Consider the following 15,319-nt stretch of genomic DNA (forward strand, 5'->3'; position numbering starts at 1 on the left):
ACCTTAGCAAAATGGTCAAGGTAAATCTCACCAGTAATACATATCAATATCATGTATTTCCCAGTATGATGCACTGAGAAGGGCTCACCTCTTCCCAATCCTTGTCAATAATGCACGACCTCAATCTAATCATGAGAAAACACCAGCCAAATCCAAATTGGGGGATATTCCACAAAATAACTGACTAGTAGTCTTTAGAAGTGTTGAGGTCACGAAAGACAAGAAAGATTTAGTAGACATGACAAGGAAATTTAATACGGGATCCTGGGTTGGGTCCCAGAAAAGAACAGGCATTAATGTTAAAATTGTAAAATCTGAATGAGATTGTTATTAAAGTTAGCAGTAATGTACCAGTATTAATTCCTTTATTTTGATAAATGTTACATGATCATGTAAGATGTTAGCAAAAGGGAGAATTGGGTGAAGTATATATGAAAATTCATTTTTGTTTTTTTTGAGACAGAGTTTCGCTTTTGTCGCCCAGATTGGAGTGCAATGGCGCAGTCTCAGCTCACTGCAACCTCCGCCTCCTGGGTTCAAGCAATTCTCCTGCCTCAGTCTCTCAAGTATCTGGGATTACAGTCGTGTGCCACCATACTCAGCTAATTTTTGTATTTTTAGTAGAGATGGGGTTTCACCACGTTGTTCAGGCTGATGTCAAACTCCTGACTTCAGGTGATCCACCTGCCTCGGCCTCCCAAAATGCTGGGATTACAGGCGTGAGCCAACGCGCCCAGCTGGAAATTCTTCAAAACATCTCTATAAGTCTAAAATTATCTTAATGGAGGAATGGAGGGAAAGCTAGTTGCATGTATACTTGACAGAAATTCAAGATCTACACCTACAAAGAAGAATATAAAGTAAAAAGTATGTTATTCTTTTTTCTTTGAGATCTTTCAGTCTGACTCCCCAGAAGTAATCATTATTTAATAGTTTCTTGTGCATTATTGAAAAATTTAATGCATATTTTCAAGCATACATGTATGTATAAACTATATTCTATAAAGCATCTTTCTTACTGGTTTATATATCATGGGTATCTTTTCATATAAACCCATATAGATTGAATTCATTTAAAAAATAGCTGTAGAATACTGCATTGGATGAATTTATAGTTTATTTAATAAGTCTCTTATTGATGGATATTTTGCTTATTTCTATTTTTTGTTCTTAAACAAGGTTGAAGAATATACACACCTTTGTGGAACTGCATATCTAGCTGACTTTCGCAGTTTCTGAAGTCAAATCACTCAAACATATTTTGCCTCCTTAAAATGTTAGTTATTTCAAAGTATAAGATTTATTTTCCTACATTCACCTTTGTGCCATAATGCTAGCCATGCTGATCTTTATCTACTAGTACACACACCCAACAAATAGCTCTCTTTTTCCCCCAGTGCTCAAAGAACTACTTTTTTTTTCAATGGCTTCATCAAGATACAATTCATATACCATATACTTCACCAATCTAAAGTATGATTGAATGGTTTTTGGTATATTCACAGAGTTGTGCAAATATCACCACAGCTTAATTTTGAAACATTTCATCACCTCCCAAAATAAACTCTGTGCCCATTAGTAGTCACACCTCATTCTGCTTCACACTCCAGCCCTAAGGCATCTACTATCTACCTCTATAAGATTTGCCTATTCTGGACATTCAATATACATGGGATCAAACAATAAGTGGCCTTGTTACTGGCTTCTTTCACTTAGCATAATGTTTTCAAGGTTCATCCATGATTAAGAATGTATCAGCATTTAATTCCTTTTTATCGTATGATACACTGAGAAGGGCTAGTAGTATCTCACATGGTATCTCACGTGGTATGGATACACCACATTTTATTTATCCATTTGTCTGCTGATGGACACTTCAGTTGTTTCGATTTTTGGCTATTGCAAATAATGGTTCTATGAACATTTGCATTTTCAGGTGGACATATGTTTTCAATTCATTTGTATGTAAACCCAGAAATGAAATTTCTCTATCATATGACAACTCTGTGTTTAATTACTGATGAACTAAAATGGCTGCACCATTTAACATTCCCATGAGCAGTACATGAGGATTCTAATTTCTCCACATCTTCACCAATACTTGTTATTATCTGCTTTTTTATTCTGGCCATCAAAATAGATGTGTGAAGTGGTATCTCATGGTTTTGACCTGCATTTCCTTAATAGCCAATGATGTTGAGTATCTTTTGATGTGCTAATTGGCCACTTTTTATATCTTCTTTGGAAAAATGTCTATTAAGATATTCCCATTTAAAAAATGCAGTAGAAATTTTATTGCTAACTTGCATCACAGTCCAACAAGATGCTCAGTTGGCCTTCCATGAGAGGACACAGGGATCCAGGAAATGTTATCCTGTGGGACCTTGGAATCTCCCACTGGGTCTCCTGCAACCAGCTAGCAAATGATGAGAAAAGAGAAGTGTGGAAGACACACAGAGACTGTGCCTCCTCCCGCCCCCCCCAAAAAAAATAACAAAAAATGGCCAGGAGTGGTGGCTCACACCTGTAATCCCAGCACTTCGGGGGTTTGAGGTGGGTGGATCACCTGAGGTCAGGAGTCCGAGACCAGCCTGGCCAACATGATGAGACCCCATCTCTACTAAAAATACAAATATGAGTAGGGTGTGGTGGTGCATGCCTATAGTCCCAGCTACTCGGGAGGCTGAGGCAGGAGAATTGCTTGAACCCAGGAGGCAGAGTCTGCAGTGAGCTGAGATCGTGCCACTGTGCTCCAGCCTGGGTGACAGAGTGAAAACGCTGTCTCAAAAAAAAAAAAAAAGTGTGGAAGACAGCATTTCTACCTACATTCCACTGACTTAGAGCTAGTCATATGCCCCCCTCCTAGATGCAAGGGAGCTGGAAAATGTTGCTTTGCTGTGTAATCAGGGAGAGGAAATGGGTTTTGTGGAGCATCTGGCCAGTCTCTGCCTCACCTAAAGCCTAGTGGGGTGCCTGGCACAATGCCTGGCATTCAGGAAAAGCAGCTGGTTGACAGGAAGCCTGCCAACATGACCCCCATTTCTTTGTTCTTGGTGGTCACTCTGGTTTGGCTTATTTCTGGGGCTCCTGGACATGCCTGACCTTGGGAATTCCAAGGTTAGGAAGCACCCTGGGAAGAGGGAGTCCATCTTTGGGGTTCAGGTACACGCTGTGATGTCAAGTAACTACCCAGATGTTCCCAGACAGATTAGAAAATCCTCCTGATGTTGCTGCTCACCTGTAGTTAGTGACTGCTGGCTGTTGTGATCCCTACCTCTCCATCTAATATCACACCACTCCTCCTCCTGCAGGAAGCTCTTTCTGCACTAAAGAGCTCAGAGACAGTTCCATCTTCTGAACTAATGCCTGTGGTCCCAGACTGTCTCTCCCACACATGGGCAGCATGACATAACTGTAATAGTTAACTTTATCAAGCACTTGCTTCATGCCAAGGATCCTACCTCATTCATTTAATCCTCAAAAGAACCCCAGGTGTTCAATTCTCATTATTATTTGTCTTTTTGGTTCTGGCCATCATAGTACAGACAAGGTAATTGAGGCCCAGTGAGGCAAAACGACATACTTAAGGCCACACAGGTCACAAGCCACAGAACCAGTTCACAAAATATAATATTTGCCCATTTTAAAATTCCATTATCTTTTTATTATTGATCTCTTCACATATTATAGATACTAGTCCCTCATCAGATGGATTATTTGCAAATATCCTCTCCCATTCTGTAGACTGTCTTTTTGCTTTCTTAATTGCATCCTTTGAAACACAAAGTTTTAAATTTCGATGAAGTCTAATTTATCTATTTTTCTTTTGTCACTTGAGTTTTTGGCATCACCTAAGAAGTCTTTGCCTAACCCAAAGTCATGAAGGTTTAATCATATTTTATTCTAAAAGTTGTATAATGTTAGCTCTGACATTTAGGTCTATGGTCCATTTTGAGTTAACTCTTGTGTATAGAATGAGTGAGGGATGGCAAATAATTATTGAACACCTATTATACACCAGACACTGTGCTGGATACAAACAACTCAGTGACAATGACACATGACCATTTTTCACTTTCATGCCCTCTTTGAAGAAGCATAACACCTGGAATGTTTTCCTGTCTGAATCTCTCCTTTGAAAAATGTTACCCAGCTCAAATTTCAACTCCTTTCAATGAAGACTGCCACAGTACCTCCCCTTCTTCCTAGAAGTTGTTCCCTCTCACTTTCTCTTCTGACAACCCACAAGTTTGGTTCTGTAGCTTTTATAAAATTGGTTATATGTTGAATTGTATTTTAGTTGTGTATCTGTTTTAACTATTCTGTAAGTAGGTACTATGCCTTCTTCATTTTTACCTCTTACACCATGGTAAAGTAATGTAAAACAAAAGTTTTAATAATATTCTGATTGCTGTTATCATCACTAGAATAAACGCATGAAAAGTTGACCCCCAAAAGCAACTGTCAAAAGTGACAACATGTGAAAGGAGCTGTTTTAAGAGTAACAAATTTCAGCTTTTCAAACTTCTTGGATATGGCAGCATACCTAAGATAACTGTTCCCATGTTACATAAGTGTTAGATTACCTACCCCAGCCTTTAAATCTTCCAGAAAAATCTTTAAGGGACATTTCCATCAAGAACTAATACCATTATTCTACTCTCTGTCTTCATGAGTTCAGTTGTATTAATTTTTAGCTCCCATAAATAAGTAAGAACGTGTGATGTTTGTTTGTCTGTGCCTGGCTTGTTTCACTTAACAAGAAGGATGGTTACCAGAGGCTGCGAAGGGTAGTTGGGGCGGGGAGGGGATGATTAAGGAGTAAAAAAATATAGTTGGATAGAATGAATAAGATCTAGTATTTGATAATAGCACAACAGGGTGATTACAGCTAACAATAATTTATTGTACATTTTGAAATAACTAAAAGAGCATAATTGGATTGTTTGTAACACAAAGAAAGGATAAATGGTTACCCCATTCATCCTGATATTACTCATTGCACGTGGGTATCAAAATATCTCATGTACCCTATAAATATATACTTCTACTATGTACCCATAAAAATTTTTAAAATACTCTAATACCATTATATACAAAGAATATGTATGTATATCTTTGTATTATTTATGTATGTGTGTGTACAAAGGGGCATTTTAACACTAGCTCAGTAAAGGCACAAACATTGTACAAAACAATTGACTGAAGATAGTTTTCAATATTATTTATCCATCAACTATTGAGTCAAATGAATTTGAGATCTAAGTTAAAGAGTAAACACCACACAGAATCTTAATAATAGAACAACCTAAAAGGGATGGGGTGGAAAATAGAAACATCTCTGAATTTAAATTTTGTCATATGAAAATCAGATCAGAATATCCTATAATACATTTCTGAAGAAACTAAATGTCTGAAAGCAGATTTAAAAGTTTGTAAACAAGGTCTAAAAGATTATTAATTCATAAAAGCTATGAAGTCAAAAGGTCAGCCAATGATATAGTCCAGAGTTAACAGTATCTTAGAATTCCATATAGAATTATAATAATGAGCGATCATGACTTGATGAAAATAAATTTCATACGGATGGCTTTTACTCTTTAGAAAGTTAGTTTAGAAGCAAGCTATCTGTAGGGCACAGTGGCTCATGCCTGTAATCCTAGCACCTTGGGAGGACAAGGCAGGACAATCACTTGAGGCCAGGAGTTCAAGACCAGCCTGGGCAATATAGTGAGACACCATCTCTACAATTTTGGAGTTAGATGGTAGAGTCAGTCCTCCAGAAAGATTCAAAGTTATTTGATGACCACAGGGCAATATAATTTGGTTCCTTATGGTTGCAACTAGAATAAAAGTTAAATTGTTAGGAACTAGGGAAACAAAGCTTATATGGTACAGTAACAATATTCCTCATTGGTTAAAGTTTAAATATTCATATGGTTATGGTTTAAAAAGCATTCATAACTCATTTATTATCTTTGTTTCATTTTCTATATTCAGGTTCCATATTTGGTTATATATGACCAAACTTCTCTGAAAGTTCAGTTCATTTTTATTAAAAAAAAAAAAAAAATCTGTTGAAAGATTCTCCTTTAACAATTCTCTCCTGTCCCCGTTAGTCACTGAATTAAATTTTATGTAATCCTGATCATACAAACACCAAAGCAAAGCCAAGTCAATGGAACTTTACTTGCTTTCTTAAACTCCCTTATTGCCCCTGTAGAGGCATTCTCTCCCCCGACAGGCTTGAGTACAATTTTTGTTTTATTTCCCCTTAAACAGCCAGGGCAGTTTCCTCATTATCTGGAACTCAGTTGAAGGTTTCAGGTTTCCCCAGAGATGTTCAGACCAACATAGTTGCACTAAAGTACTAATACTAATGTTTTTGGAACTTGCAATTTGCTTTCTATGCTGTTACTCAACTGATTTGTGAATTATACAGTATAATGAGGATAAACATTTTCTTAATAAACTTAGAAATCTCTAGGTAGACTGAAAGTACTCTATGTACCACAGTGAGAAGAAAAACATGTCCTTATTTTTAAGTACTTATTCAAACTCTGCTAATATAGTTCATTCAGTCTTGGTGTAGAAAGTACACGTCGTGAGACTCCGTCTCAAAAAAAAAAAAAAAAAAAAGTACACATCTAGGAATCCACTGCTGCATTAAGACCTTCTCATTTTCCTTTTTCATCTTTTACCAACAAGTGGTTTAAAGCATTAGTCCAGGACACAGAATTTTATGTGGTTACTGGCAAAGGTACTTAAGTAAAACTTCTGCAAAAGAAAAGGAAGGAACGTGTTCATTTTCCCAGTTAATGACTAATGTAAAAGAGAAATGGTTTCAAATGTGTAAATCACTTATACAACAGTGTTTTGAGCAATGGGAATGACCAATAAAACATTGAAGTATCATGAAAGAGCATACAACGGTGCTTATTTTTAAGGTTACTGCTGTTTGTTTAATCACCTTTCAGGTCTCTATCAGGAGTGATTCACAGTCATCTCTCCTACTGAATCAGTGCTAACCATTCTCTTCAATTAACTCTGAGAAAAGGCAGCAAAATTCAAGTTCATAAACCCATTTGAAAAATGTTGTGATTTACAAAGTCTCATACACATAAATGTTAAGAAAAAAAAAAAAAAAAAGGATTGTCAATAACAGATTCCAAATGGAATTTTCCCACTATTTCTCGGAAGCAGATGCTTTAAGAAATTCATTTTTACTTAGTGAAAATTTTATACAAGAAGAAAATATTCAATCAGTGACTCTAAAATCTGTAAACTTCAGTAGCAGAATTCACAGCACTGTTACAAATTCAAATTGTCCTATCATGGCATAATTACCTCCATGATTGGCAAATACCGGTAAATAAGACCTATTTCCTCAAATATTCATTTTATAGATCTCTGATTAAAGAAGAATGCTACTAAGGCAACATCAGAACTTCAGAACTATACATATTCAACACATTTTTGTGGAGTAAATGGCACAGGAATACTACATAAATCAAATAATAATTGCTTACAAATAACAAAACATTTGCAGATGACCCAAATTCAAGTTTTTGGTAAACACAACTCCCTACTGCCACCCTGACCCTGATAGGGTTTCTAAACAGTTATTAGATATATTTTTCTTATCACAGGTATGGCAAGTGTAGAATTAAGCAAGCTGTTATGCTAATTAAAAAGTTAGAACATTCAACTTAACAGGAAAATCTCAAAAGATACATTTTGGAATTATAAACTTAATACCTTAAGGGGATGACAGATTGTGACATCACATACACACACACACACACACGAGGAAAAACTAGCACCAGTCAGGCTGTGGCTGCACACAGCTATCTTTGTTTATCATTGACTGATATCTGGACTGGGTACTGTTCCCAGTCTCATATCAGGACAACCATTTAGAAACGAAACAAACCACAGGAAAGAAGCAAGGCAACTCTACAGCTGTCTGGTATGCATCATCACTGCAAACTCAGAATTAAAGAGTTCTCTAATAAAGTTTCTAAATACCAACCCACTATGTTGTTGTCTGGAGATTTAGAGCCGTCCTTATTAGAACTTGATGAACTTCTCCTGTGGTTAATGGCAAGATAATTTGTAGCATCTTCATCTAAGCCATATTCCAAAATATAAGAAATGTCACAGGTAGTCACACTACTTTAAGAAAATTTATAACACATTCTCTTTCCTATTATTATATTATGCTCACCCCTGTGCTGTTTCTATTCTATTCCATCAGCATCCTCTAAGGTCAGGTGATGTCTTAGTGCATTTTCTGTCAGTTAGAACAGAATACCTGAAACTAGGTAATTTATAAAGAAAAAGGAATTTATACAGTTATGGAGGCTGGGAAGGCCATGGTCAAGGAGATGCAGCTGGTGAGAACCTTCTTGCTAGTGGGGACTCTCTCTGGCATCCCAAGATGATGCAGGGTATCGCATAGTGCATGCTGACATGCTAGCTCAAGTCTCTCTTCCTCTTCTTATAAAGCTACCAGTTCCCCTGATTGATCCATGAATTCATTAATCCATTTATAAGGGATCCAATCACCTATTCAAGGTCCCACTTCTCAATACTGCCACACTGGGGATTAAGTTTCAACATTAGTTTTGGATGGCACATTCAACGGTAGCAGTTGGTAATAAGCTCTCCGTCATTAAGGTGGATGGAAGAAAGTCCACATGTTACGGCTGCTCTCTTCTGACCATGTCTGGTAAGACTGGAGACACATACTGATGAGAGCAGAGCCAATTAGATTCTCTTTCTCAGGAATTGAGAATGAGGACTTTAAGACAGCTAAAGGCACTGCACTCACAAGGACATGCTTATAGGTTGGAGGGAAGAAGAGGAAGGGCTGGGGTTGCTATTTTAGGTCCAAGTAAGCAAACAGATAAACCTGGATGGTAGAAAGCAGCAGCAGAATAAAGCAGAAGCAAAAGGAAGCAGAGACCAAAAACGAAATGACCCCAAAAACAGGACTCAATGGCTTTTCAATTTTAGGTTCCAGATCTCTGGGAAATCCAGTTGTACTTGCTCCCCTTAAGTTCAGTGAGGAATCTTTGCATACTTCCTATAAAATCATCCCTGCTTTTGTTGTTGTGTTATTAGCTTGAGTGGGTTTCTCAACTCAGATATAAAGATTCTTAATTATGTACAAATTATTGGTTTAGGGTTGATTTTCTTCAACCACTTGTTAACAATCATTTACAACTTGTTCCCTTGATTTGAGACATCACTCTTTTATTTGCATATTAGAGGTTTCTCAGGCAGCAAAGATTTTCAGCATAGTAAGATTTTGAGAAGAGAGGGGTAATGTTATTATAAATTTTACAATGAAATAATTTATTTATTATTTTTTTTGAGATGCAGAGTCTTACTGTGTCACCCAGGCTACAATGCAGGGGTATGATCTCAGCTCACTGCAACCTCTGCCTCCCGGATTCAGGTGATTCTCCTGCCTTGGCCTCCCAAGTAGCAGGGACTACAGGTGTGCACCACCACACATGGCTAATTTTTGCATTTTTAGTAGAGACAGGTTTCACCATGTTGGCCAGGCTGGTCTTGAACTCCTGACCAAGTGATCCATCTGCCTTGGCCTCCCAAAGTGCTGGGATTACAGGCATGAGCCACTGTGCCTGGCCGAAAGGAAAATTTTTTATTGATGAAATAAGGTAACTACTTACATAATCTGGTAGAGGAACATCATTAGAACTCAGCGAACCTCTTAAGGACTGTGTGGCTTGTTCCAGAACTTTGTTGTGTTTTTTAGACAGCAAAGAAAATAAACTGGAAAAACAAACAAAAAACCAATTATATTAAAGGAACTGTTTTCTTTTCTGTCTTCTGTAGAAATACATAGTTCCACAGCATGTCAATTATTCTAAAATATACTTGTAAATGATTCTTTCTTCATGCCTGTGTTAACAGCAAGATTAACAATACTATTTATGTAAGAAAAAAGGAGTGGGGAGGATGTTTAAATCATAAGAGTTCTAAAAAATTTTTTAATGACAGTTTAAAATTATGTTTCAAACACAGGAGCATTTTTCATAAGATTACTATAGGGAAAAGAACAGTGGAGAAAACCTGAGATGTAGACTATGGCTAACTCATAGTGCAATCTACTACGAGTCACTTGAGCTTATGTATCTTCTCATCTTCTGAAAAAGTGCGTTGGACAAGATTATTTCTCTACTGTTGTACAGAGTCTATGGTTCTGTATTATAGCTTTATTTCTCAAAAATAATGATTTGAAATGTTTTATAAGATTTCTGCTTCTGGCCATGATAGATTAACCGATACTGGACTGACTCTCCTGCTATCACTAACTGAAAACGAAAAAAAAAAATGACACAACTGTTTTCAGATGTTATACAACATGTGAAGTAAAGGATTATAATCCCTAACAAAAGGGAGATAAAGATGAGCCCCATAATGGTGAGCTTCTGTCTCAAGGAACATTGCAGACTATGGTCCAGGAAGGTGGGACCCAAAAAGTACACAGCAGTGTTGTGCTGAGCTAAGACAGAGAGAGGAATTTAACACTGCTGTGGCAACTGCATTTTGCAAGGCAGAATACTAGAGAGGAGAGAATTTCCAGAAAGCAGGTCCAGAAATCGAAGTGTCTTCTTGAATGTTTGTAGAAATGTTAAGCTGTAATGTGCAGAGCAAGACTCCACAAGGTGTGGCAGTAAACAACTACCCAGGAGCTGTAAATTAAACAGAGATTTTGGGGACCATAACAGACTGAGGGATACTGGAGCTCCAACCAGCCAGAAGATAAAAGTCAATGAACATGAACATTCAGTTGAATTCTTAGAAAGGCCATGCTTTAGGAGTCAGGCTATTCTACTCTAGAGTGCAAATTACTTTATTCTAAGAGGCACCCTAATAGAGCAAAACAAACAATCTTCAAAGAATCCAGTTGATTTACATTAAATATAAATGCACTAAACACTCCAGCTAAATGTCAGAGATTTTCAGACTGGATAAAAAAGCGAGACCCAACCATGTGCGATTTAAAAGAGACACACTTGTAAATTTAAAGATACAGATAAGTTAACAAAAGGATACAAAAAAGACACACTATAAAAACATTAATTATAAGGAAGTTGGAGTGGCCATATTAATTTCAGACAAAGTAGGCTTAAGAACAATATTATTATTACTAGAGATAAAGAGGGAGATTTTATAATGATGAAAGCCAGTTTACCATGAAAACATAACAATCCTAAATACTTATGTGCCTAATAAAAGAACTTCAGAGATATTTATTGTAATTATATGATCCCAATATTAAATTTATTGTATCTAATAAAGAAAGGATTCTTCTTTGGGATAGATGGCAGCTTAAAAATAAAGGCAATTCTGATTCAATGTACTTTCCATAAAAATCTGAAGTATGGCCTGTAGTATTTTTTTTCATGCCAAAACTTCACTGTAGTATTTAGTAATCCCCTTACAAATAAAATATTTATTTAAATATCAATTGAGGAAAATCTGTAATTATTTCAGATGGTTTAAAAAGGATATCTGTTGAAGACAGGGCCACTAAGTAGTCTTTCTAGATTAAGTTTCAACTAATATCATCAAGGAAAAAAATTCCTTAATATTTATTGGTAATGTTAGATGTTGTACAAAACAAACATAACAGAGGTAATGAATATTATTTACGTTTATACGTAAATAAAGTGGGAAGAAAAATAATTACATGAAATAATTACTGAATGAATAAGTATGAAATTTTATGATACTGGTTACATGCTGAGAATATATCTGAACGAACGGTTTCTTTGAAATGAAACACTCTTGAAATGAAATACTCCAGTGAAGTTTCATGAAGGTCAGCTTAGGCCCTATACAATGTCTTGAAAAAGAAGAAAGAGTTATCTATGCAAGAGAGAATAAGAGGCACTTCCAAATAGAAGGCAAAGCACAGAGGCAAAAGTAGGAGAGAGCAAGAAAATTGGAATGGAGGTACTATACAAGAAGTAGAAAACAGAATTCAGTACATAAGGGCACACACACTTTTTTCCAATCATTTTATTTTTCTGGGTCTTCTCCATTTGAGGTTTAGTTTTGCTTTATCATTCCTTTTTAAGGTTAACAGTAAACACCATACTTTCCACTCACCATTATTCCCATGACCCACTGATAACTAATATTGTTTATTGTGTATGATTCCAGAAACATTATATGCATTAATGCATGTAAACAAATGCATACTGTATACATATATATCCATCTTTTCTATTCCATGAAATATACACTATGCTGTACCTTGCACTTTGTCCATCTAACAATATATTCCTTCCTTCATTCAACAAACACATGAGTGTTTACTGTTACTTGATATCAAAGGATATGGATATACCGTAATTTATTTAGTCCATTATTGATCACTCACTGCAATTGTTTCCAAAATTTTTATATTATAGACAGCATTGAAATGAACACCCTTGTAAATAAGTATTAGCATGCCTGAGTGAGACTATCTTTAGGATAAATTGCCTGAAGCAAAACTGCTCAGTAAGAGTAACTGAACATAATACTGAACTGCATTAGGGGGTCCATATTTTCAACTATGTAAATTATTTTGCAGGAGATGCAAAAAAAAAGGTAAAAAATTGGGATTGTTTATAAGACATGTTTACATGGAAATGCATACAGAAGGAAATCAGTACCATGCTTCTAATTGGTTGCAGTATATTTTATGGAATAAATGGAATTTCCGAAGTTTTTTGAGACTAAAAGAACTTTGGGTAGTCAATTCTTGCACAAGGTGTGGCAAGACTCAAAAACATAAATTGGCTACCCAAACAAAAAAAGAAAAGCAATAAATACACCTGAAAGAAGTGAGCTTCTTGGTGTTAGGACGAAGAAATGGAACAAGTGAAGCACAGCAGCATACTTTGCTGAGTTGAAGAAAAAATAAGAACTCAGGAGGTGCTTCCTGAGTTCAGCAAACCTGGGATGTTCATTCTCACATTCCGTGTGTGTGTGTGTGTGTGTGCATGTCCCCTATTAGTGCACTATCAGAGAACAATAGAGGTGATCTATAGTAACTTTCATCATCAATTTAAGAAAATTATTAAACAGTCCTAGGGACCAGAGCAAAAAACACTTGAAACTGTTTCTTTTGGAGAAGAAAGGCTAGTTTGTTTGTTTATTGATTTTAAAAGATAGTATGAACACGCTGTTTTGCTTGATAGTAGGACACCAAACAAGGAAGTGAGCTTCAATTCAAACATGAGATATTTTGGTTGAGCATAATGGAAAATTTTACTACTAAGGACATAAATGTTGAAATGGTATACCCCAAGAAGCTGCGGATACTGCTTCTAGCTACCTTTAAGAAATTCTCTGTAAGAATAGATCATTTGAGGTCACATTCCGCTCTCCATCAAAGAGAAACAGAGAATTCACACTTACTTTGTTACTATCATACAATTTAACAGGCATTTTAGTAAAATCTTATAGCAAGTGCTTTCAAAGTTTTATTTAAACATTCTAATTTTGGCTTTTATTTAACATTTTTAAGGCAAAATGTATATGAGACATGACTTTGCAAACTGCTGAGTGAAAAGAGTAAATTTTGCTTAAAGCTTTGCACTCAACGTACTTACCCCCTAGCTTAATGCTAATCAGAATAATAAAGATATATGATGTTTGTATGTAAATGGATAAATTTCATTTTAAAAATCAGTCTTAAAAATAAAAATGATCTTTAAGTTAGCTTAATATTCACTTAGCTGGGATCTATTTGCTAGAATACTTTTTTAAAATTTGAAAAAGACTAGTTTTTCTTTTTGCATAAGAATGTTCATTACAAATTTAAAAAATGAAAACAGCCAAAACACTAATCAAGAACAGAATGGGTAAATGAACTGTGGGATATTTATACAACGAAATATTATACAGCAATTTAAAATTATCTAATGCTACATGTATGAATATTAATAAATCTCAAAAACAACACTGAGTAAAAAATAGGCAGGAATCCTTAGAAAATATGAACAAGCGGATTTTATGTTTTTAAAATGGAAAACAATATTACGTATCATTTACAGATAAAATATATTAATAACATCAAATACATATGGAAATGATAAATCCTACATTTAGGATAGCCACTGTTCTCTGAAGAAGGAGGAAAAAGGGAATCCAGCTCTCACATGAGTACTCGCTCTCTCTCTCTCTCTATATATATATGGACACATATACAGTAGATATAAAATGTTCTTTTGGTAACACTGGATACATACACGAGAGAGTGGTATATTGCTCTATTTTTTGTGTATGCAGGAAGTATTACATAACATTTTAAAAATCTGATAAAAAGAACATGCTATCCTGAAGAAAACAGAGCCCCTGCCAACGACAGCACTTCACAAAAGAAAGCAGCATGTAAACAGAATAAGTGTGGTCAGTCCAAACGGGAACACGCTGAGAAAATCACAAGCTGGTGGAAATGGCTGTAGTGTAGGGTGCACAGATGGTGGCAGGAGATGACACCAGAATGAAGACAGTTTGAAGCCAGACTGTGAAGGGCCGCTTTATGGCACATCAAAAGCCCTGGACTTTTATTCTATTCGGAGTGAGAAGCTAATGGAACATCAGTCTTACAAAACAATGAAAGAGACATGGCTCTCCGCCCCCAAGGAACTCAAGTTTACTGGGATGAGAAAAAAAAAAAAAACTACAATACTGAAATCAGAGAATGCCATGGGTCGAAGAGAGCGCTGTGGGAGAACAGGGGGAAGATTAGGTGCATTCCACAGAGGAAATCTATCTTGACCGTGGCCTTGAAGGTTAGAGGACTTGCTGTTTGGAAAAGCAAAGGGGAAGGAAGAGTAATTCAGAAGGGGGAAAGTGTTTAGAAAGGCACTGGGAGATTTCAAGGAAATACCCATAGCTTATAAGGCAAGAATAGAGAAAACTCACAGGGGTGAGAAGTGGCAAGAAATGAAGCCGGTAAGACAAGAGGGGCCAAATAAAAAAGGCCACATGGACCATGCTAAGAGGTCTGCATTTCATCTTGCTTAGCCACTGAGACAGACAGTGAGTCAAATATTTACCCAGGGCCTAGTATGTGCCAGGCAATGTGAAAGCAAAAGCAACACAGTTTCTGTCCTGCCTCCCCAGAGGGCGCGGTCAGGTGAGAAAGGATGTGCCTAAATAGACTGAAGGTGAACATGGAATGTTAGGGGAACACAGGTGAGGACTGCCCAACTGCACCTGAAGGGAGAAAGAGGAAATCACTTCGGGAGATGATGCCTGCACTGCATCTTCAGAAACAATT

General features: G+C 36.4%; 1 protein-coding gene across 11 annotated transcripts in view; it reads right to left on the reverse strand.

The window, feature by feature from the left end:
* Nucleotides 1-15,319, reverse strand: part of DYM (dymeclin) — a 413,664-nt gene that overhangs the window by 112,270 nt on the left and 286,075 nt on the right. For all 11 annotated transcript variants that reach the window (NM_001133903.1, XM_054537559.2, XM_054537555.2 and 8 more), the window contains 1 exon segment: nt 9,702-9,804. In NM_001133903.1, coding sequence (NP_001127375.1) covers nt 9,702-9,804 — 103 coding nt within the window.

The sequence above is a fragment of the Pongo abelii genome, chromosome 17 (genome assembly GCF_028885655.2).
Source record: "Pongo abelii isolate AG06213 chromosome 17, NHGRI_mPonAbe1-v2.0_pri, whole genome shotgun sequence".
NCBI lineage: Eukaryota > Metazoa > Chordata > Mammalia > Primates > Hominidae > Pongo > Pongo abelii.